Here is a 22,693-nt window from a genome sequence, read left to right on the forward strand (position 1 = left end):
GTATGACATCAGAAACCCTGGCAAATTTCCTCAGAGATGTGGTGGAAAGTTTACCATCTTATTCCAGATGGTATTCCCATGGGTGGAGTGGGGTAATGGAGGCAAATTCAACTGATTTAAAGTCAAATCATCAAAATGCTGGAGGACCTCAGCAAGTCTTGCAGGATCAAAGAGGGTAAAGACTCTGTATAAATCTAATGTTTCTTTCCTTCTCCCCAGCCTTTTATTTCAGGTGTAAAACACAAAAGTCTGCAGGCACTGTGGATGAAGTTTAATTTTTTTAAAAGCCTGTCCGCTTTTTACTCATATCTTGAATAAGGGTTCAGGCCCAGAATATCGGTTATATATATTTACTTCCTTGGGACACTGCGAGACCTGCTGAGCTCCTCCACCATTTCTTCGTTTTTACTACAATCACAGCATCTGCAGACTTTCGTGCTTCACTCGACTGAATTGAAGATATCTATGTGAGACGCTGCCTCAAGAAGACAGCCAACATTACCCTGGTCACAACCTTTGGGCAGAAGGTATAGAAGCCTCTGGATTCATTAACAGTGAGTTCTTTTTCCCTAAAGCTATCAGACTCTTCAACCTCTGGATATCGCCCTAACCATAAACTGCTCTGGGACCACCAAAGATCGGCAGCACAATTTGCAACATCAAGAGTTTTTCTGCGCTAACTGCAAATATTTATTTATCTATCCTTTTAGGTTCATTATTTCTTTTTCAATCTCAGGGTACATTGTGGTGATGTAATTTTTATCTTTGATATGGTGCATCTTACACTCTTGCGTGGCTGCAGCAAGTAAGAATTTTGGCGCATCTGTACATTGCACTCATGTATATGACAATAAACTCTCAAATCAATTGTATTGTTCAAAGTGGGGAGATGAGAAAGGGCTGTGGTGTTGGGGGGGGGGGAAATGGGATCAGTTGGAAATCTTTTGTATTGAGCTGGTACATACTTGATAAGCTAAGTAGGATTTCTGTGTGAGTTAATTAGATAGTGTTTTCATCAACAAACTAGTAATGGTTACTCTTGTTGAAAAGTTTTTTTTAAATTTATGAAATAATAACAAAAAATGCTGGAAAACATGTATTAAAAACTGCCACCTGCTGTTTTTCCAGCATCTTCTGCTTTTGAGATGTGGGCTCTTCGGCCCATCCATGCTGACCACCTATTCTAACCCTTTACCAAACCAATTTTACTCTCCCCACATTCCCATCAACCCACCTCCTTCCCCCAGATTCTACCACTAACCAACACACTAAGGGGGGGGGGGGGGAGGAATTTACCATGTCCAATCTCTTAAGATTCCTCTGCTCTTTAAATGAAGTATTTTTTTTTGTGGACGATGAGAGTTTATTGTCGTATAACCAACCCGGTTGGCCATTTTTGTGATATGGGATGAAACTGGAGCACCCAGAGGAAACCCACAGGACTCACAGGGAGAGAGTGCACACTGGCAGTACCCAGGTTGGGGGATTAACACCTGGGTCTCTGGCGCTGTGAGGAAGCCACTCTATTCAGTGAGCCTCCTCTCTGCCACCCAGGCAGAGTTCAGGCTTCCAGCATCAGTGGTTTGTTTTTTTTTGGTTTTAATATATGATAGAATTTTTAAACTCGATGACCTAGTGCTGTGATCCGACCTGAATGCACGCCATTGGGGTTAGGCATCCGGATGCCTGTGCAGCATCCAAAGCACCACGTTCCCATATCCTGTCCGGGGGAACCTGACAATAAATAAATACCTGGCAGCTGCCATTTATCTGAGACACCAGTGCAATACGGTTACCCACCAGCTGCAGATGGCAACGGCACAAACAAACTCTCACAGAACCAAGAGCCCAGAAGGTGCCAGGGCAGAATTGGCGCCACTTCTGCTCCGGCTTGGCAGATGGTGCATTTTCTGCAGGTGAGATCACGCGGCAGTTTTCTTCCTTCCACCCTCTGCTCTTTTCCACTCCGCCACCGTCCCCCTCCCCTGCAGAATAGAATGCTGCCTTGTACGAGAATGCCAAATCTCTCGGCTCCAGCTGTCAATCTGCCCAACCGTCAGAGGAAATATCAAACTGCAAACTCGCCTCATCATCACCGGCTGCTTTCCTCACTGGCTGCATTTTGCTCCTTCACTGACTTTCCGCTCTCTTCTCTGCACCCTTTCCTGTGCAAAGCACCTTCCATTTCACAAATCTCCCCTCCACCATCTTCACCACCTCTGACCTCCCTCCCTCTCCTCAGAGAACTAGGTGACATCTTGCACACCGCAGCTCTGTGGTAACACTCTTGCCTCTGAATGCTGTGGGTTAAGACCCTCCACAGAGACTTAAGCTCATAAGCAGCTTGCTACGCTGCCAGATTTGAGACAAACTCTATCGGGTGATGTAAAAAGATTCCATGGCATTATTTGGGAATAACATGGGAATTATTGACAGGATTAAAAATTAGGTGAAACACAAAAGTCTGCAGAGACTCTGATTGTAGTAAAATCACATAGAAATACTGAAGGAGTTAGCAAGTCTTGCAGCATCCATAGGAAATAAAGATATATGACATACATTTCGGACCTGAGCCCTTCTTTAAGGTATGAGCAAAAAGAAGACAGGTGTCTGAATAAAAAGGCTGGGGGCTTTTTGCTAATACTTGAGGAAGAGTTCAGGCCCAAAATGTCAGTAATATATCTTTACCTCCTATGCATGGCGCGAGACTGGTTGAGTTCCTCCAGCATTTCTTGTGTTTTAACTAAGATTAAAAATGAGCCAGTCATCATCACATTACTGTTTAAGGGAGCATGTTGTGAGTGAACTGGCCTGAGTTTTTCAGTCAGAGCTTTTTAGCTTTTTGATTATTGATCGTAAACCAGAATGAAACGTCACAACATGCTGCTGTAGTTCAGGAAGGTGGTTCACGACACCTTCTGGAGGAGAACATTAGGGATGGGAATTGATGGTCACCCACATCCAACACTGAATATATAAAAATATAAATGCAAATCCTTATTGCCAGAAAATCACAATTGGCTTTCACATTGAATGAGATCCGCGCGCACAGTGGCTTTAGAACGCCATACTCCGCCCTCTCTCTCCTTAGACTTTAATTCAGACGCCTCCGTTTTTTGCTTCTACATTGAAGAAGGGCTCAGGCCCAAAATGTCGGTAATGTGTCTTTACCTCCTGTGGACGTTGCAAGGCCAGCTGAGTTCCTCTAACATTCCTGTGTTTTTACTCCATACTTTGGAAGTGCAGGGAGATGTGGTGTGTTTTGAGCCCCATACAAATCTCCACCTAACCTCTGATTCCAACTGATCTGCAAAACGTTCCATTTCCTACTTCCTTGTGCACTTAACCACTTCCTTTAATTGCATCTATGTATTTACCTTCACAACTCTTAATGTCAATGTTCCCCATTTTAACCATTCTCTGGTTACAGAAGTTTCTACTGAAATCCTTGTTGGATATAAGTTGCAAACTTGCAAGTTCCATAGTGAGTGCGATGGATTCGCTCCACTCCCAGTCAACCTTGAAGCACGTGTTTTGATCAAAACAGAGAATTTGTGTGTAACTATCTTCAATTCCCTGAACTTCTGTTGAAACCATCCTGTTGGGATTGGGAGAAGATGCTGTAGTTTCTCCCTCAAGTTTCCTCTGCTTGCTAAATGAGGTATTTTCGATGATGATGAGATTTTATGATCATAGATGCACTGTACATAAGTACAATGTACAGACGCTCCAAAATTCTTAGTTTCTACAGTATGTCAGATACACCATCTATAATGGTATGAATGAAGCTACCACAATATGCCATGAAAGAGAAAGAAATGGGACAGCAAGGTATAGCCTAGTGGTTAGCTCAACGCTATTACAGCACCAGCGACCCAGGTTTGAATCCAGCATTGTCTATAAGGAGTTTGTACATTCTCCCTGTGTCTGCATGGATTTCCTCCCTCCCTTCCAAATGTATGAGGATTGTCAGTCAATTGGGTGTAATTGGGGAGCTTGGGCTCATGGGGCAAAAGGGCCTGTTACCATGCTGTAGGATTAAATTTAAAAAAAATTAAAATAGAGATAATTGACATAAAAGGATGGATGAATAAATATGGGTGAAACACAAAAACCTGCAGACATTGTGATTGTAGTAAAAAAACACACACAGAGTTGGTGGAGGAACTCGGCCAATCTCGCAGCATCCATAGGTGGTAAAGATATATTACTGACATTTTGAGCCTGAGTCCCTTTTCAAGATATGAATTTTTAAAAAAAGACAAGCATCTGGATTAAAGGCTGGGGAAAGAAAGGGGGAAGAATGGGAGGGAGAGGAGTCCACACCTACAGACAAATGGTGTTAATTAGATAGGATAAGAGAGCAGGAGAGAGGAATGGTGAGAATGATTTTGGCTCTGTGAAAGGAGACCGAGGGAAAAGGGAAGAGACAGAGGGGAGAGGGAGAGAGTGCAAGCGTGAGACAGGCAGAGCTGAAGGAAAGGAGACATGGGGGGGGGGTTTCTAAAGGAAAGTTGATGTTAATGCCATTTATTAGAGGGCACCCAGATGGAATATGAGGCGTTGTTCCTCCAATTTAAGGGTGGTCTCAGTCTGGCAGTGCATCATACCATGGACAGGCATGTCATCAAGGGAATGGGGTGGGGAACTGAAATGGGTGCCCACTGGGTGAATCATGCATCAACGAATGTTCACAGTTGCATTAGTTCAGGGGGAAAAAATATTTCAATAGTACAGACAGATCTTATGGTGGTCCCAGAGTAGCTTATGATCAGCATTAGGGGTAGTAACGGAAGGTTAAAGAGCCTGTTAGTTTTTGGAAATAAACTGATCAGCGAGAAGAAATTGTGACCAGGTCCTTGATGATGTTGGCTGCCTTTTTGAGGCAGTGCCTCACATGGATGTCTGCAGTAGATGGGAAGTGATTGCCTGTTGTGAGCGTGCTTTTTGAACTGAACCATTAGTTGTGCAAACCACCTGCTGAGAGCTCCCCCACCTCATCCAACTCAAATGTCCCACAGAGATTCAGAGGGATTTACCGGGGATTATATTATATTGCAGCCTCTCCTATTAGTGAAAATGGTTGTCGAGCACTTGTCAGGTATTCGCCCAGTTTTTACTTTTCTGGAGAAAAGAGTTCAAGCCTGTTCCTAGAAAAGAAAACCACCCAGTTCTGATAAAGATCTTTACAAAATTATCTTGAGGGCTTCCACATCCTTTTATTATATGTGACAAAATGACTACGAAGAAAAACAGCTGTGTTTTACCCAAGACTTTATAACTTTTTATTAATTTATCTCTCTCTTTGGAAGAGTGCACCAGGGATTTGATCATATAGTGACCTCTTTATCTGTATACCTAATCCCTTTGGTCCTCTTACTCAATTCTTTTGAAATATTTTAAATGTAAATTTTTAAAATTTAGACATACAGCATGGTAACAGGCCCTTTCAGTCCATGAGCCTATGCCACTCAATTACACCCAATTGTCCTACAACCCCAGTACATTTTGAACGGTAGGAAGAAACTGGAGCTGCTGGAGAAATCCTGCACAGACACAGGGAGAATGTACAAACTCCTTACCGACAGGGTGGAATTCGAACTCTGGTCCTGATCGCTGGTGCTGTAGCAGCGTTGCACTAACCTCTATGCTAATCGTCCTGCCTACTAAAGAAAATTCCTTAAAGAAAATGCATCACTTTGAGGGAAGCTGTATCTATATTCCTGGTTGCATTCCATTTCAACTTCCCTTCACATTCCCACACCTATTTGTCATTCCTGTCTTCACCACTGCCAGAGTGAGGCTAAATGCAAATTGGAATAACAGCACCAGTCAAGTCTTCAACCCAAAGTCTGATCATTGAACTTTCGAACTACTGCATTTATATATAATTTTCACTCACCATCAGGATGAATCAAGGCTCTGAACCACCAATAAGTTATTGTTTTCAATGCTCTTTTGACCAGTTAACCAAAAAAACTGGTTGGTCCATACTTGGAATGTTGTGTTCAGTTCTGGTTGCTTCCTTGCAAGAAGGGCGTGGAAGCTATGGAGAGGGTGCAGAGGAGATTTAGCAGGATGTTGCCTGCTTTAGAGAATGTGTCTTATGAGGCAATGTTAACAGAGCTAGAACTATTCTCTTTGGAAAAAAGAAGGATGGGAGGTGACTTAATAGAGGTAGGTCCACAAGATTATGAGAGGCATCGATAGGGTGAACAGTCAGCACCTTTTGCTTGGGGCAAGAGTAGGAAAAACAAGAGGACATCTGTCCAAGGTGAGGGGAAAAAAGTTTAGAGGAGACATCAGGGTTTTTTTTTAAACACAGAGTAGTGTGTGCCTCGAATGTATTATCGGGTGGTGGAGGTTGGTAGAATAGGGACGTTCAAAAGACTCTTGGACAGGAACATGGATGCAAGAAAAATAGAGGGTTATGGGTGTGAGGTAGGGAAGAATTAGATAGTCGAGTCAGTTTATATAGGTCAGCACAACATCGTGGGCTGAAGGGCCAGTACTGTTCTGTGTATAATAGTGATAAATATCCAAGGTCACCATTTGTAGTCTCTCTTAAATATTCATTCTTGGGATGAGACAAATCGTTCAGTTTCCACTTAAAAGAAGGTCTTTCTTCCTTAATCTCAGGTCACTAATTTGAAAGAAATCCAAATTTCCGAAATATTCTTTTAAACCTAGTTTTTATATCCAGAGGTGGCCTCAAGCAAATGGAGAGCCTGCATATGCTCAAATCTGAAGCAACACTGTTACCATGCTTAGCACAATGCTATTACAGTGCCAGCGACTGGGATTCAAACCCTGTGCTGGCGGTAAGGAGGTTGTACGTTCTCCCCATGTCTGCATAGGTTTCCTCCACGTTCTTCGGCTTCCTTCCACCCTTCAAAACATACTGGGATTGTAGGTTATTTGGATGAAATTGGGCGGCATGGGCTGTTTATCTAAATTTAAATATTTAAAACAACTTGCTGCTAGAATTCCGGGGAGGGAAATGAATAGCTGACATTTTGGGTCAAAGCCTTGAGAAATGAGAGGGAAGAAAGGCAGCGTGAAAGAGAAGAGGCTGGGGTCAGCCGTGATGGGTGGACCGAGAAGGGATGAAGGATGACGGATAGATGGAGCCAGGGGATGGAGCAGGAGAGGTGGTGCTGCAAGGCAGGGACAGGAATCTGATTGGTGGAACCCGACAAAGGGAAATGTAAGGCACTGATGAGGCCAAATTTGGGGCATGTTACCGTGCTGTAGGACTAAATTTTAAAAAAATTAAAATAGAGATAATTGACATAAAAGGATGGATGAATAAATATGGGTGAAACACAAAAACCTGCAGACATTGTGATTGTAGTAAAACACACACAGAGTTGGTGGAGGAACTCGGCCAGTCTCGCAGCATCCATAGGTGGTAAAGATATATTACTGACATTTTGTGCCTGAGTCCCTTTTCAAGATAATTTTGGTGTGTAATTTTGGTCAGCTAACTACAGGAAAGGTATCAGTAAGATTGAAAGAGTGCAGAGAAGATTCACTACGATGTTGCCAGGACTTGAGGAACTGAGTTACAGGGAAAGATTAGACAGGTTAGGACTTTATTCCCCGGAGTGTAGAAGAATGAGGGGAGATTTGATCGAGGAATACAAAATTATGATGGATATATATATATATATAGATATATATACAGTAAATGCTTTTTCCACTGAGGTTGGGTGAGATAAAAACTGGATGTCATAGGTTAAGGATGAAAAGTGAGGTTTAAATGGAGCATATAGGGAATTTTTTTCATGGGCAGTAGTGGAACGAGCTGCCAGCTGAAGTGGTGAAGGCGGGCTCAACTTTAATCTCGAACCAAGAGATGCTCAATGATCTCCATTGTGGCTTACCTGCCTTTTTCCAGATGTCATCAGGGACATACCCAGATGATGGTCTGTGAGTGATCTCCCGAAGAAGTTCTGCAGAGACACAAATCAACTTTAAATGAACGGGGGCAAATTTCCTTCCGGGGGCTCCTTTTGCTGACTATGACACCATTAGTTGAATAAAGGGTTAAATGAGTTGAATGCCACAACCCAGCAGACCATTATATCAGAATATTTAACAGGGGACCTTCCTCAAATCACCTGCGCTGCTCTGCATTTGAATAATTGAAATTCAGAAAGATTTATGACATGTAAACACAAGTCTCTGACAAATTCCTCCCCAGCTCATGAGCTTGTATGAGGAGTAAGACAGGGAAGAGAGGTGAATCACCCTCAGTGACTTGGCTGCAAAGGACAATGAATCACCCAGACAGAAGGCCGCCATTTTACGTGGAATCCTCTAACTGGGCGCAAGGCACAAAATGGCGGCTGGCTGTCAGCCTCCATGTGCCTGGGACGCCTGGGGGGTGGATGGCGGAGAGAGTGGAAGAACATGGGTGGGAGGCCAGCAAGGGGTGAAACATGAATGTATTGTCCAGCACTGTCAAATGGCACATCGCCAACCAAGGGGTGGCCAGTGGACGTGGATTCTGAGAGTGACTTGGACTGCAGCCCTGGCACATCAGGTGGCTTGAGGAAGGGGAGCGGGCAGAATCCTGGCACCGGTGGGGGAGGATTGGGGAAGGGATGATTAAAAAACAAGAGAATCTTCTCACTGGACCCCCTAACACCAAATCTACTTCCTCCAAAAAACCTTCAACCAGCATTAAAATTCCTCAGCATGATGAGTGTAAAAAAAAATTCAAAGAGATTTAAAGAGTTCAGAGGAAAAGAGTAATCCTGGTAAAGCCCTGATCCATGGTTCAGCCACAGAAACCACACCAGTTCACTCTCTCAGGGCAGTGGATTTTGACTGGGGAGGGTCAGGCAATAACAAACCAGCCGCATGTTTTACGTCTCAAACCACACAGTCAAACTGCACAGAAACAGGCCCTTTGGTCCACCAAATCTATGCTGACCAATGACCACGCATTTACAGTGATCCTGTTGTATTCTCCCTGCATTCTCATCAACTTGCTGCTCCACCACCACCCCCAGAATTCAAGCGCACACCACCATCTAGGGCCAATGAACACAGAACCTGCACACCTTCGGGACAGTAGGAGAAAACCCAAGCATCAGGAGTCAACCTACGGAGAAAACGTTAACTCCAGGATTGAACTGGGGTCACCGGAGCTGTGGGGCAGCGGGAGGTAGGAGAAAACCCGAGCATCAGGAGTCAACCTATGGAGAAAACTTTTAACTCCAGGATTGAACTGGGGTCACCGGAACTGTGGAGCAGCTGTGCAATGCTTTAACTTTTTTTAAGATTTAAATTTAGGCATACATCATGGTAACAGGCCCTTTTATCCCACGAGCCCATGCCACCCAATTTACACCTATACAACTCTCGTACGTTTTGAAGGGTGGGAGGAAAACAGCGCCCCTGGAGGATACCCATGCAGACAGGGGGAGAATGAACACACCCCTTACAGACAGCGCCAGATTTAAACCAAAGTCACTGGTGCTGTAACAGTGTTGCACTAACCATGCTACCCTTTGTTCTTAGTATTTATTTTCACCAATTTGCTATAAGTCAAAACCTACCCCCAATTTACGTACAGCACACTTTTCTCTTTCTTGATTTATCTGAGCCTTTCCCTTTAGACTAGGCTATGACAGCTCGCGGAGTGAACTTTCTCTCACTCTCTTTTCTCTCTCTCTCTTGATTTAGATCAAAGCTCTTCCCTTTAAACTAGCCTGTGAGAGCTCGCAGAGTGAAAGGCTCACCAGACTGAATGGCGTCTACGTTCCCGGGGCTGAGCTGTCGCAGTTGAGCACTGCTGCTCTTCCGCACATCCTCTGTGTCATTGTAACGTCTCATCCAGTAGTTCAGCTCTTCTCGGTCTGCCTCCTGACAGCGGCAGAGGACGGCCAGAGAGCGACGGGTTTTCTCCACCATGTCCATGATGCAGTTCAGCAGCTGGAAGGAAAGAGAATGTGTGACTGAACCTCCAACAACTAGATCCAGTAACATGGCCGAGAAGGTCACTGGGGTCTCCCTTCCCTCTGTTGATGATGTCCACTGGGAGCATTGGTTAAATGAGGATCCCAATCATCCATCTCATAGTATCTTTGACCTGCTACCATCAGGAAGGAGGTTCAGGAGAATGAAAATCAGGACTATCAAGCTGGGGAATAGCTTCTTCCTGTAGGCTGTGAGATTGATTAATGAACAGTATTCTGTAATCTTGGGTCTCTCATAAATGAAATTGAGTAAATTATTCAGAATATATATATATACATATTTTAATATATTTACATGTACTGCATATATATCCTATGTCTGTATGTGTGTTATGTCTAGTTACATGTTTGTAAGTTTTTGCATTGAAGATTGGAGAACGCTGTTTCATCGGGTTGTACTTGTACAACTGGATGACGATAAATTGAAGTAAAACCACACCTCCTCCCCTTTACTCTTTTGCTCAGACACCTACCGACATTTTTCCAGACCTTGATGAAGGACTCCAGCCCTAAAGGTTGGTTATGTATTTTAACCTTTGCTACATAAAGGACACTGTTTGACCTGCTGAGTTTCTCCAGCATTGTGTGTTTTGACAATAAATTTGAACTTGATAAACCTGAACATATTTAATATTGTGTGTGTGTGTGTGTGTGTGTGTGTGTGAGTGAGAGAGAGAAAGAGATTATTATGTTGCATGTGAAAGATGTATTATGTGTGTGCATCATGGTCCAGAGAAATACTAGGTCTTCCGGCTGTGTGTGTTCAGTCAGATGATAATAAAACAAACATGAACAATGCCAAGAGTGGTGAGGATAAGTCCCAGACTAGTAGCCATTGAAAACCAGTATGGACTTTGACATACACCACTCCCAAAAGCAGACAAACTATCAGTGGAGTCCAACAGGTGCAATTCAATATCCTGAGTTAAAATAATTATTGCCTGGAATGGCTTCTAGTTGAAATAATTATTGCCTGGAACGGCTTCTAGGGTACTGAGTAGATTAGAAACAAATAGTCTAGTAGCATTTAAAAGGTTTCTGGATTGACACATAAATATGAAGGAATATCTATCATGCACAGAGATTTGGATATCAATGTTCAGCAGAGAAAGGAGACTGAAGGAAAATGAAAAAGAGAGGGAGGTAAGGAAAAATTGGGAGGCTAACAGAAACCAGAGAACTTGATGTTAATGCCCTCCAATTGGAGGGTGCCCAGAAGGAATATAAGGTGATGTTACTGCAATTTGCAGGTGGTCTGTTTGGCAGTGCATGAGATTTACAGCATCTTTTGTTTTCAGTACAACCTCCATCTGCCATTGAAATTATGAATTTTATACTTCTGGATCAACATCTGCATAAAAATGAGATAATTTGAGTTTGGACATGTGTGTTCTGTGTACCACCTTAATAAACCCAGCCTTGCACAAAATAAGGAATAATTGATCAAGCTGAGAGGAGAGAAAATATTATATTCAAGTCACATTCCCAATCATTCTTAATCCCAGCCATTGAGGCTGATCTTAAATCCAATAGGTCATTAAAAAAACACGATATTAATCCACCATGAATAAACTGTAAGTTTTTTAAAAATCAAGAATATTTATATTTGAGATTTGAGAGAAAATCTGAAAGCTTGGACTGAACAAAATCCCTAACTTGTAAATAACTAAAAAAAGTTTATGAGGAAGATTAAATTTAACTGACAATTATTCAAAAAAGGAAAAGTTACCTTCGAGAAAAACTGTTGTAACCAAAAGATTTTTGAAGCTTTGCCAATTCATATCTTTTGAGAGTGCCCGAATTTAGGAAGATTTTGGGAAAACATTTTCCAAACTTTATCAATTATTTTTAAGATCAAAATAGAGCCATGCCCTTTATTTGCTTTGTTTGGTTTTCCTCACGAACTGGATATACTTTGTCAGCAACCCAGGAGAAACTTTTAGCTTTTATCATATGGATAGCCAGACAAGCAATTTTAATGAAATGGAAAGATGATTCTTCACCTATTTAAGCTTGAAAAAAAATTAGATACAACATTAAATATAGAAAGTTTCAATTTAAAAATATGTGGAGCCCATTCATAGAATTCTATCATGACTGGAAAATTTAAGAAATTTAGATGCTCTGGAGATTCTCTGTCTAGTGTCTGAAGGTCACTATTCGATCCACATCATTTTCTACAAGGTAACCTTGATTAGAGGGAGGGGATACATTAGATTTAGTTTTTTTAGATCAACTTGTTAAATATGGGTTTAACATGGTTATCATAGATCATATCATTAAATTAGACAGAACTTGCCCTTTGTTTAAATCAAGGGATTGTCTAATGTAGTTTTACCTATTTTCTATCCATGTCTACATGATATGATCTGTTACAAGTAGTTCTCAACTTACAACCGTAATTGGAACCGAAAGATTGGTCATAACTCGGATTGGTCATAACTCGCTTTCACATGCCTTCACAAGGCATTAAAGCAATTATTTAAAAAATTCAACAAATGAACCTCTAATGAAGAATCTCAGCATATATACAGTAATTTTTTTAAATAAATGCGGCCGTACATGAGGGTGGACGTAACTCGTGTAGGTCGTAAGTTGAGGACTACCTGTATTTATTTTATTAAGACTTTGAATGTAGGATTTATATGTTAAACTCAATAAAATATATTTTAAAATGAAAGAAACTCAATTAATAAAATAGGCTTCCACTGCAGTAATGAATCCTCAATTTAACATTAGAAAATGAAAGAAACCATGAGATTATTCAGAATAATCTTGAACATCCTTCTGTTAAAGATGCATATTAAATTAGCCAGCTTCCCAGTTACTCAGGCCCCCGACTTTTTTGTTCCATCTCAGACTATAACTCCAGCCAGTCCTGTCATCCACTCCCACAAGGTAGGAGGCTTCGGCAAATTCCTGGGTGGTTGCAGAGCATCTCAGGACATTGACCAGTGTTTCAGAAGTCTTTGTGAATGAGAAGGATATTGAGAATGACAGGAGAGAAAAGGATGTAAAGAAATAAAGCATTTAAAAGGGCAAAAATAAACGGTTGGAGGAGCTTAACAGTTCAGGCAGAATCCAGGGAGAGAAATGGACAGTTGAAAACTCTGCCTCACCCTGAAATGTCAGCATTTCATAAACCTAGAACAATACAGCACGGTACAGCCCCTTCAGCCTTTGATGTTGTGCTGACCTATATATTCCTTCTTAAAATAAAAGTTCTAAACCCTCCCTACCCAATAAACCTCTTTTTTCCCATCCATATGTCTGTCTAAGAGTCTCTTAAATGCCCCCAATGTTTGTGTGTGTGTGTGTGTGTGTGTGTGTGTGTGTGTAAATAAAAACTTCCCTTCATTTTGTACTCATGTCCTCTGGTGTTTGCTCATCCTGCCCTGGGAAACAGGTGCTGGCTGTCCACCCTATCTATGCCTTTCATACACTTGAGACCTCTAATCTCTCATCCACCAAAGACAAAAGTCCCAGCTCTGCTAACCTTATCTCATAACACTTGTTTCTCAAACCAGGCAACAATCCTGGTAAATCTCCTCTGCACCCTCTCCACAACTTCTACATCCTTCCTATAATGTGGTGACCAGAACTGAACACAATACTCTAAGTATGGTCTTACCAGAGATGTGTAGAGTTGCAAAATGACCTCTGAATTCAATCCCTCTATTAATGAATCCCAGCATCCCATAGACCTTAACTATCCTATCAACTTGTGCAGCAACCTTGAGGGATGTATGGATTTGGACCCCAAGGTCCCTCTACTCATCCACACTCTAAAGTAACCAACCATTGTTGTTGCCTGCATACTAAGTTCATACAGCAGCCTGCATTTTGTTTTGGGTTCCAGCATGTCTCAATCATTTAATACATGCAGGAGTAGTTGATAAAATGGTTTGTAGATGGAGGCATTGAATGTAAAAGAATGAATTCTCCTCCCCCTGTCCAAAATGTCACAAATCCCTGACAAAGAGCCTATTTGGACTCTGGTAGATGATTTTGGGCAGGAAGAAGGTAAAAAGCCTTCAAAAGAGTATCTTGTTTATAAGATTGTTAGGTGGTGCAGGAACATGGCCCGGAACGACCAGTCACTGTGCCGCACGTCTAAACTAACCATTCCCAACAATTCTTTTATACTATCAGATGACAATAAACTTGACTTTTTGTTTTTGCCTATGGCTCCCCCCCAGAGTTTATGGGCTCCTTTCTCCGTGAAGTTGTCAAGTTCTGGTTTCATTCGTACTTCTCTACAACCGACTAAATAAAGACCATAAAAATATTTGTTACGTGAGGAGAAAAGAAAACCAGGCTTTTACTTAAATGAGCTGCGGCCCCCAGAGGGCTGTAGGGGCCCTGTTGAGAATGGCCGCTAAACTCAACCAAATAAAACAAAAAATAGTTTACAATCCTTGGATAAGTACTGTTCCTAATTCAGAGAGGAGGGGGAAAGATCATAAATGCTCTCCCTGAATGGGAGGTTAACACTCCTTCTGTTACTGTTGAGTCAGAAGTAGGACAGGTAGGTGAGATCTAGATGGGTCACACAGTCTCTTATGATTATTTGACAGTAGGAGAACTGAGGACCTACGTGATCCAAATGTTTCCATTCTTCAGCCCACTCCCGATCAGTCAGTCGATGATCAATCATTTCTTCCTGATACACTCCACGGGATCCTCCTGAAACATAATCAGAAAGAGGGGGGGAAAACTTTTGAAGATCAGAGAACAGCATTTTAGACCATAATACCTCAGAGCAGAATTAAGCCAATCGGTCCATTTGAATCAAGTCTGATTTATTTTTCCTCTTAAACCCAATGTCCTGCCTTCTCCCCATTACTTTTGATGCCCTGACTAAATCAAGAACCTATCAACCTCTTCTTTAAATATACCCCATGACTTGGCAATCTGACCGATTCACCTCCCTCTGGCTGAAGACATTTGTCCTCCTCTCTGTTCCTTTTATTCTGAAGTGGTGCTCTCTGGACCCAGACTCGCCCATTACTGGAAACATATTCTCCACACCTAATCTATCCCAACCCTTTCAAATCCATGGAAATCGCTTCAGTGTTGTGCTAAAAGGGTATGCCAACACTTTGAAGAGTTTGGCAGAAACTCAGGAAAGACGCATCCAATGAATCAAGTATACAATGTAACACCCCAGTGAGATAAGAAGGTGATGGCCCGACCCCAGAAAGCACAGGCAATAACAACAGGAAGTCTGCCAAGATATTTGTAGAAATCCTTATTTTGTGAAACATTAATGCTCTTTGTGACAAGAGTAACAACATCTGAGGTGCTTTATTAATATTCATCCTTTTCCTTGGTCAACCCACGCTCCCACTCCATCCCAACTTTAAGAGCCAGGGACACCATGGTGCCACTCACCGTGATGTCTGTGCCGGTCCCTGTACTCAGGAAGTCTCTGTGAGTCTCGGTACAGGTGGCTCATGGCCACATCATCCAGGCTGTAGTGCTGCAGCGGTGGGGGAGTTGGGTGCAGCTGGCCATTGGGTAAGGGGGCCAAGCTGATACTTGGGCTGTGCCGCTGAGCAGGGCTGATGGTGCACACCCGCTTGGCCGGGGGCTCGCGCTCAAATCCATTTTCCTTACTCCTGAGGGAATAATATCACAGTCAATGATCAAAACTTCCAGGAGGAAGGAACATCATCTACAAGTGAGGCAGATCGTTGGCCAAGGGAGCCAACCATAAGAACAGGAGTAGAATCTACCTGCCTTTTCCCCATATCCATCAATTCCCTTACAATGTAAAAAAAAATCTATCCAAACCTGCCTTAAATATATTTACTGAGGTAGCATCCACTGCTTCAATGGGCAGCAATTTCCAGATTCACCACCCTCTGCATATTCCTTGAAGAAGGACTCAAGCTGGAAACATGGGCAATATATCTTTGTCAAATCCTATGGATGCTGAAAGACTGGCTGAGTTTCTCCAGCATTTCGGTATATTTTAACTACAATCACAGCATTTCCAGTCTTCCATGTTTTACTCAAGAAACAAGGTATGGCATGAAGAAGAAACTTAGAAAACAACGGGAAAGAAGAGCAGCAAAAATGACCACCAGTGGGAGTTGCTGGTGCAAGTACAAGGGATACTCAAAAGGAAAAGAGGGTTTATTAAATGCAAGAGGAAAACAGCTTAAATTGGTGAGGGTGAGTGGATTTAAAACTGTGATTTTAAATTTATATTTAGACAAACATCACCGTAACAGGCCCTTCCAGCCTACAAGCCTATAGCACCTAAATACATCTACAAACCCCACATCTTTGGAAGGTGGGAAGAAACTGGAGCACCTGGAGGAAACCCACACAGATACAGGGAGAACGTACCATCTCTTTACAGATAGCAGTGGATTCGAATCTGGGTCGCTGGCGCTGTAATAGCATTGCTATGGTAAACGTACCCTCCTGATTGGCTTTTCTGTAAGCTATTGGAGAAAGTTAATGGCTGGAAAAATCAATGATATTGATGGGTACGTGTAACAGCAAATGTAATGTAGAGAGCAGAGAAATACAAGGCGGGGGGGGGGGGGGGGGGAAATGGGACCAGTGGAATTTCTCTTGTTCTCTTGTGCAGTTGGCATTGATGCAATGGGCTGAATGGCCTCTAAATGTATTATTCAAAGATAATGGAGTCAAATGACTCAAGGTGCTCAATGATATGCTTAACAGCAACAAGAACTTGTAGAGTGCAGTCTGGTCACCCCAATGCAGGAAGGAGGTGGAGGCTTTGGAAAGGGCACTGGATGCTACTGGGATTCGAGGGTATGAGCTAAAACAAATGGTTGGACAAACTTGGGTTGTCAGCACCTATAGTGATTGGTAAATGATGGATAAGTGAATTTTCCGGTTGCTTGAGATTGTGAATGGTGACCTAATGGAAAGATGCACCAATTTTAAACTTGCATATTTTTTTACTAATTTATATTCTGCACTTTTTTTTTGGCCAGTTGCTTGAATTCTGGATAATGGGGGTTTAACTGTAATTTTAAGGTTTTTTTTTCTGGCATTTCTGTTCTTTAACCTGATTAGAATGTCAAACACTCCACCTACTCCCCCGAACCCCCCCCCCCCACCCCAAACTTCCCCATCTTCTTTGCTATCTGGCACTTGGACTAAAGGCTCCTGAATCAGATTCAATCTCACCAAATTCTCTCAGTGCGTGAAACAAGTATGAACTGCATCATTTCAGGTTCCCCTGTTGCAGGTTGGCAACATGGCCGTTTACATTCTTAGATGATACAAGACCACACAACTGTTCCAAAAAAAATTGCCCATTTAACTGGAGACTAGAAAGGAGGTAATCTGGAGCAATAAGCAATCTGCGGGAGGAAGCAGTGGTGGGTTCTGGCCCAAAACATTGAGTATTCTTTTTCTCCCACTAACGCTGTTCGACTTGCTGAGTTCCTCCAGCAGGTTGCTTCTTGCTCCAAAATGTCCATTTACATACCCCAGAACATTTTAAAATTAAAATTTAGACATTCAGCATGGTAACAGGGCCTTGCGTCCCATGAGCCTGTGCTGCCCGACTACAGAAAACGGAGCCCCCAGGGAAAACCCATGCAACACGGGGAGAACGTACAAACTCCTTACAGACAGAGCATGATTCAAACCCCAGTCCCGATTGCTGTAACAGCATTGTGGTAACCACTGTGCTGTGCTAAATGTACCACCTGATTTGCTCCCACATGGATGCCCATCTAGTAAATTCTTTGAGACACAAAAGATTGCGGAGGCTGGAATCCTGAGCAAACAATTAGAAGGCTGGGCAGAGGGAAAATGGATCAGTGAATGAAAGGCAGGGCAGACTTGATGGGCTGAATAGCCTATTTCCGCTCCTGTGTCTTATAGTCTTAAGCTGGAGGGACTCAGCAGGTCATCAGCATCCATGGAGAGAAATGGTCAGTCAACATTCTGGGTTGGAATCTTTCTTCATGATTAAGGTATGAGATATGAGTGCGAAAAGGAGAAGGAGAGGCCGAGGTAACGTGATACCAGATCGATAGAGGTGAGAGTCAGGGGAGTAAAGCAAGAACTGGAATGGGCTGAGGCAACAGTGGAACCGGATTGAGGTGGGGTTACCTGAAATTGGAAAGTTCAATGTTTCTACCACTGGACTGTCGATGACCCTAGAGAAATAAAATACCAAATATAATAGGTTTTTCTTCAAGTTTATATTTGGCCTCATGCTGGCAATGGATGGGGTGGGGGGTAGAACAGATAGGTCTGTGAGGGAATGGGAATGGCTGGCAACAGGATTTGCAGTACATGTCTATAAGGGGAAGTCCAGAGTTAGTAAAATGGATGACATCAACCCAGATTTTCCCTTCTTTGTCAGGACAAAGAGGAAGTGTATTATTCTATTTATTGACTGAGGCACCAACTACCAAGTTGGGAAAATATTCTACTGTAGGCCATCTGAAGCTCCTGGTTGTATGTAATTTTAATTCCTCTCCCCATTCCCAAAGCCACTTGTCTGTCCTCTGATCCCACACTGCTAGGGTGAAGCCAAATGCAGATTAGAGGAACAGCACATCATATTCCACCTCGATCGTCCATAACCCAACCGCATCAACACTGAATTCTCCCATCTCCTGCAACTCGCACCTCTCTATTACTTTCTCACTCATTCTGATCCACCCAGGTGTTCACATCCCCCTCCCCCTTCTTACCCAATCCATAAGACCATAACAAATAGGATCAGAAGTAGGCCATATGGCCCGTCGAATCTGTTCCACCACTCCATCATGAGCTGATTCATTTCCCACTCAGCCCCACTCACCGCCTCCTCCCCATAACCCTTGATACCCTGACTATTCAGATCCCTAAGACCACAAAAATCATAATCTGCCCCGTAACCCAGTTTCTTTCCCTGTCACACCTGCTTCTAACTGCCCATCACCTGCACTGATTCCCTATCTCCTTTCCCACTGTTTGCCTCTACTCACCATCCCTCCCTTATCTGGTTCCTCAGCACCAGATTCTACCTTCTGTAGCCCCTTGTTGCCTCCCAGCCTCTATTGCCATCCCCACCCTTCTTTTCCTCTCCCCACCCCCTCCACAACTTGGCTCCATCTGACCATCAACCACTTCTCACCTGGATCCATCTCTTGTTTGCCATCCCCTTCCTCTTTGTACTGCCTGCCTCCCTGTTACACTCTCAGTCCTGATGCAGCTCACATGGACTATCCCTTTCCTTCCACAGATGCTGCTTGGTTTGCTGACGTCATCCAGCAGCTTGTTATTCTTTCTCCAGATTCTTGCATCTGTAGTCTCTTATGTCTCCAGCGAGGAATCTATTTTCATTATAGGTATCAGCTACATCTCTCACACCAATTAACATGCCCCTTTTTTGTGTTTTCCCTCTAATTGCTGCCATCAATCCGTAAACATTGGGATCACTAGGGAAACCCTGACCCCACCTTATTCACCACTACCCCACCCTCCCTGCAACCCAAAACAATGTAGATTTTTTTCCAGTTCTGACAAAGAAGCTTCTATGTGAAGCATGCTTTTCTGGCCACAGACTTGCTGCCTGGTATGACAGATATTTCTGCCATTTTCTATTTTTACTTCGGAACAGAGGAGTCATGCAAGAACAATATTGGTAAGGTCAGATTGGAGGCTCGTGTGCAGTCTCCTGGCCCCGTAACTGGAAGGGTGTGACTACTTGACAAGGTGCAAAGGTTTTCAAAATAGTTTCTGGGTAGAGAGTTAGTTACTGGGAAATGCTAGCTACACAGGGACAGTTTTCTTTGAAACAGAGGATGTAATTAACATCTATGAAATAACAAAATACTTGGAAGAGTGAAGATGTTTCCTTTACATTAATCTTAATAATTGGGGGAAGGTGGTTTAATGATTAAAAAGGATTAGAAGGAAGCAAGATAAAGATTTTCTCCTGGAGAGCAGAGGGTGTCTGGAACTCATTGCTTCCAAGGGTAGTGAAGACAGTAACTCCCAGCACATTTAAGTATCACCTAGGTGAGCATGTGATATGTGATGGTCTACAGGGATATGGTCCTGGTTTGGGATTAATTTGATCCCTCTTTTGAAATTGGCACAAATGGTCCCAATGATCTTCTGCACCATGTGTTTCCACGGAAATGCTTAGGCATTACTCTTCAAGATTATTTTATTATCATGTAATGGTACAGAACACGGCATGGTTAACACGATGCTACTACAGCACCAGTAACTTGGGTTTGAATCCGGCGGTGTCTGTAAGGAGTTTGTACTTTCTCCCCTTGTCTGCGTGGGTTTTCCCCGGGTGCTCCTGTTTCCTCCCACCCTTTGTAGGTTAATTGGGGTCTTTGGGCAGCACTGGTTCATGGGCCAGAAGGGCCCATTAAATTTAAATTTACATGTAGTATTACACAAAATTGCAATCAGACAAAGAGTCGCCATTAGTGTTGCACAGCACCCTTTGCGCTATAGAAAATATTCTACTGTGGCCCGAATTCTCAATGCAGTTGCTTGCATATTTCTTTGTGAGGTTTATACTCATTTCCAGTTACACTTTAGCTGCCACACCTCAGGTCAACCTGGGGGAATCATCCTAAATGTTAATTTCCTTCATCATAACTACACAGTGGCTCCAGTGTGTACAATCTACTGCATTTATTCCTCTTGGTTACTCCAATAGCATTTTCCAAACCCAGCCCCTCAGGAAGGAGGCCCAGGAGCATCAAAATCAGGACAGCCAGGCTGGGAAAGAACTTCTTAATGCAGGCTGTCATTGTGAAGTATCCTATAACCTTGGGTCTCAGTAATTAAATCGAGTAAATTATTCCAGAATATTGATACCTTTTTAATTTAATTTACATTTTTATGTCTGTATGTGATTATTATGCGCTGCGTGAACAATGTGCAGTCAACATGGTTTGGAGAGACACAGTTCTGACTGGGAGTAGTAAAAACAGAATGATGGCAAAATTCAGCAGGTCAAACAGTGTACATAATGTAGCAAAGATAAAGATGCAACCAACATTTCAGACTTGAGATTCTCTCTCACTGCTCCCCATCTGTAATTCCTGCTGCTCTCAATATTTTACTTTCATCTGGTTGTATATGTACAGTCAGATAGTAATAACAGCACATCGTCAAGTTCACGGTGATAATTAGGAATGAACATTAAATGCTAAATGGTGAAAATATAAAAGAAACAGCAAAACAGGAAATCTCAAACAAAAACAGAAAATGCTGGAAAAACTCTTAGTACGTCGAACAGCATCTGAAGAGAGAGAAATAGCCACTGAGCCTCAGCTGGAAGTGGGAAACAGAGAGCTGCAAGTCTGTCCTCTCTCCTGCTGTCTCTGGTTTCCATTTGCCATTTCCTTCCCCCATCCCATTTATCCCTAAATCTCCTTTCCTCCAGCCCTGTCTCCTCTTTTCCCTTTGTCTCCTTTCACGCAGTTCTGCATCCCCTCCACCCCCACCCCATCAATCCTCACGATTCCTCTCTCCTGGACTCCTCTCCAGATTCAATTAATGCCTTTTGTCTGTTGGCCTCTATTCCTCACCCTGCCTCCCTGCTTTTTACTCATACCTTGAGGAAGGGCTCAGACCTGAAAAGTCTTAACCTCCTCTGGATGCTGGGAGACCTGCTGAGTACATCCAGCATTTCTGCGATTTTACACTCATGACCTCCTGAGATTTTGCAGTAATTTCTTCTTTTGGTGTTAAAGACTGGCCTTGCCAGGCAGCCCCAGTCCATAAACAAATATGAAAGCCACTCGTCCTGAGCCGCAGGGGCAGTGGGAGACCTCAGGGCAAGTTGATCAGGGAGGATAGGGACTCACCTCTCTGGACTACTCCTCTTCCCATTCTCATTGACCTCCAGGAGGTCCGTGGAGTTGACGGGGGAGGTGGCATTGGCATTCAGCAGCAGGTGCTCGTGTTGTGCCAGGTATTGGGCTGGCGTCTGCTTGGCAGAACGGGCACAATGCAGCAGTTCCCGCTGCAGCAGTGGCAGGTTGGCCTGGAGAAAGAGAAATTCCATGTTGGGATTGGCTGACACGTTCTGGGACCATGCCCACCAAGGTATCTCCACAGGAGCTATGTACAGCTTGATATGCTTAAAAATGAGAACATACCATGAGAAGTGAAACCTGACATTGTATCATCCCTGTAGATGAAAAAGTTACTCAAAGTGATGTAAAGGGGAGATCCAAAGCAGCGTTGGGTACAGACACAACCACCCCCCTCCCCCACCACCCTCACCGCCACCACTATAGGGTACAGGTACACCCCATCACCATCAAGTACAGGTAGACACACCATCAGCATTGAGCACAGGAACAAAGACACCTCATCATTATGGAGTACAAGAACAGGTAGACCCCATCAACATTGAGCACAGGAACAAAGACACCTCATCATTATGGAGTACAAGAACAGGTAGACCCCATCAACATTGAGCACAGGAACAAAGACACCTCATCATTATGGAGTACAAGAACAGGTAGACCCCATCAACATTGAGCACAGGAACAAAGACACCTCATCATTATGGAGTACAAGAACAGGTAGACCCCATCAACATTGAGCACAGGAACAAAGACACCTCATCATTATGGAGTACAAGAACAGGTAGACCCCATCAACATTGAGCACAGGAACAAAGACACCTCATCATTATGGAGTACAAGAACAGGTAGACCCCATCAACATTGAGT

The 22,693-nt window shown here is 43.1% G+C and overlaps 1 protein-coding gene across 2 annotated transcripts in view; it reads right to left on the reverse strand.

The window, feature by feature from the left end:
- The window catches only part of LOC138735825 (protein CBFA2T1-like), a 221,214-nt gene that overhangs the window by 95,771 nt on the left and 102,750 nt on the right, over window positions 1-22,693 (reverse strand). For both annotated transcript variants that reach the window (XM_069884303.1, XM_069884302.1), the window contains exons 5-9: window positions 21,818-21,996; window positions 15,384-15,610; window positions 14,587-14,675; window positions 9,753-9,945; window positions 7,887-7,955 (exon numbers count right to left, since the gene is read on the reverse strand). In XM_069884303.1, coding sequence (XP_069740404.1) covers window positions 7,887-7,955; window positions 9,753-9,945; window positions 14,587-14,675; window positions 15,384-15,610; window positions 21,818-21,996 — 757 coding nt within the window. The remainder of the gene's footprint in view (window positions 1-7,886; window positions 7,956-9,752; window positions 9,946-14,586; window positions 14,676-15,383; window positions 15,611-21,817; window positions 21,997-22,693) is intronic.

This window comes from Narcine bancroftii, chromosome 6 (assembly GCF_036971445.1).
Source record: "Narcine bancroftii isolate sNarBan1 chromosome 6, sNarBan1.hap1, whole genome shotgun sequence".
Lineage (NCBI taxonomy): Eukaryota > Metazoa > Chordata > Chondrichthyes > Torpediniformes > Narcinidae > Narcine > Narcine bancroftii.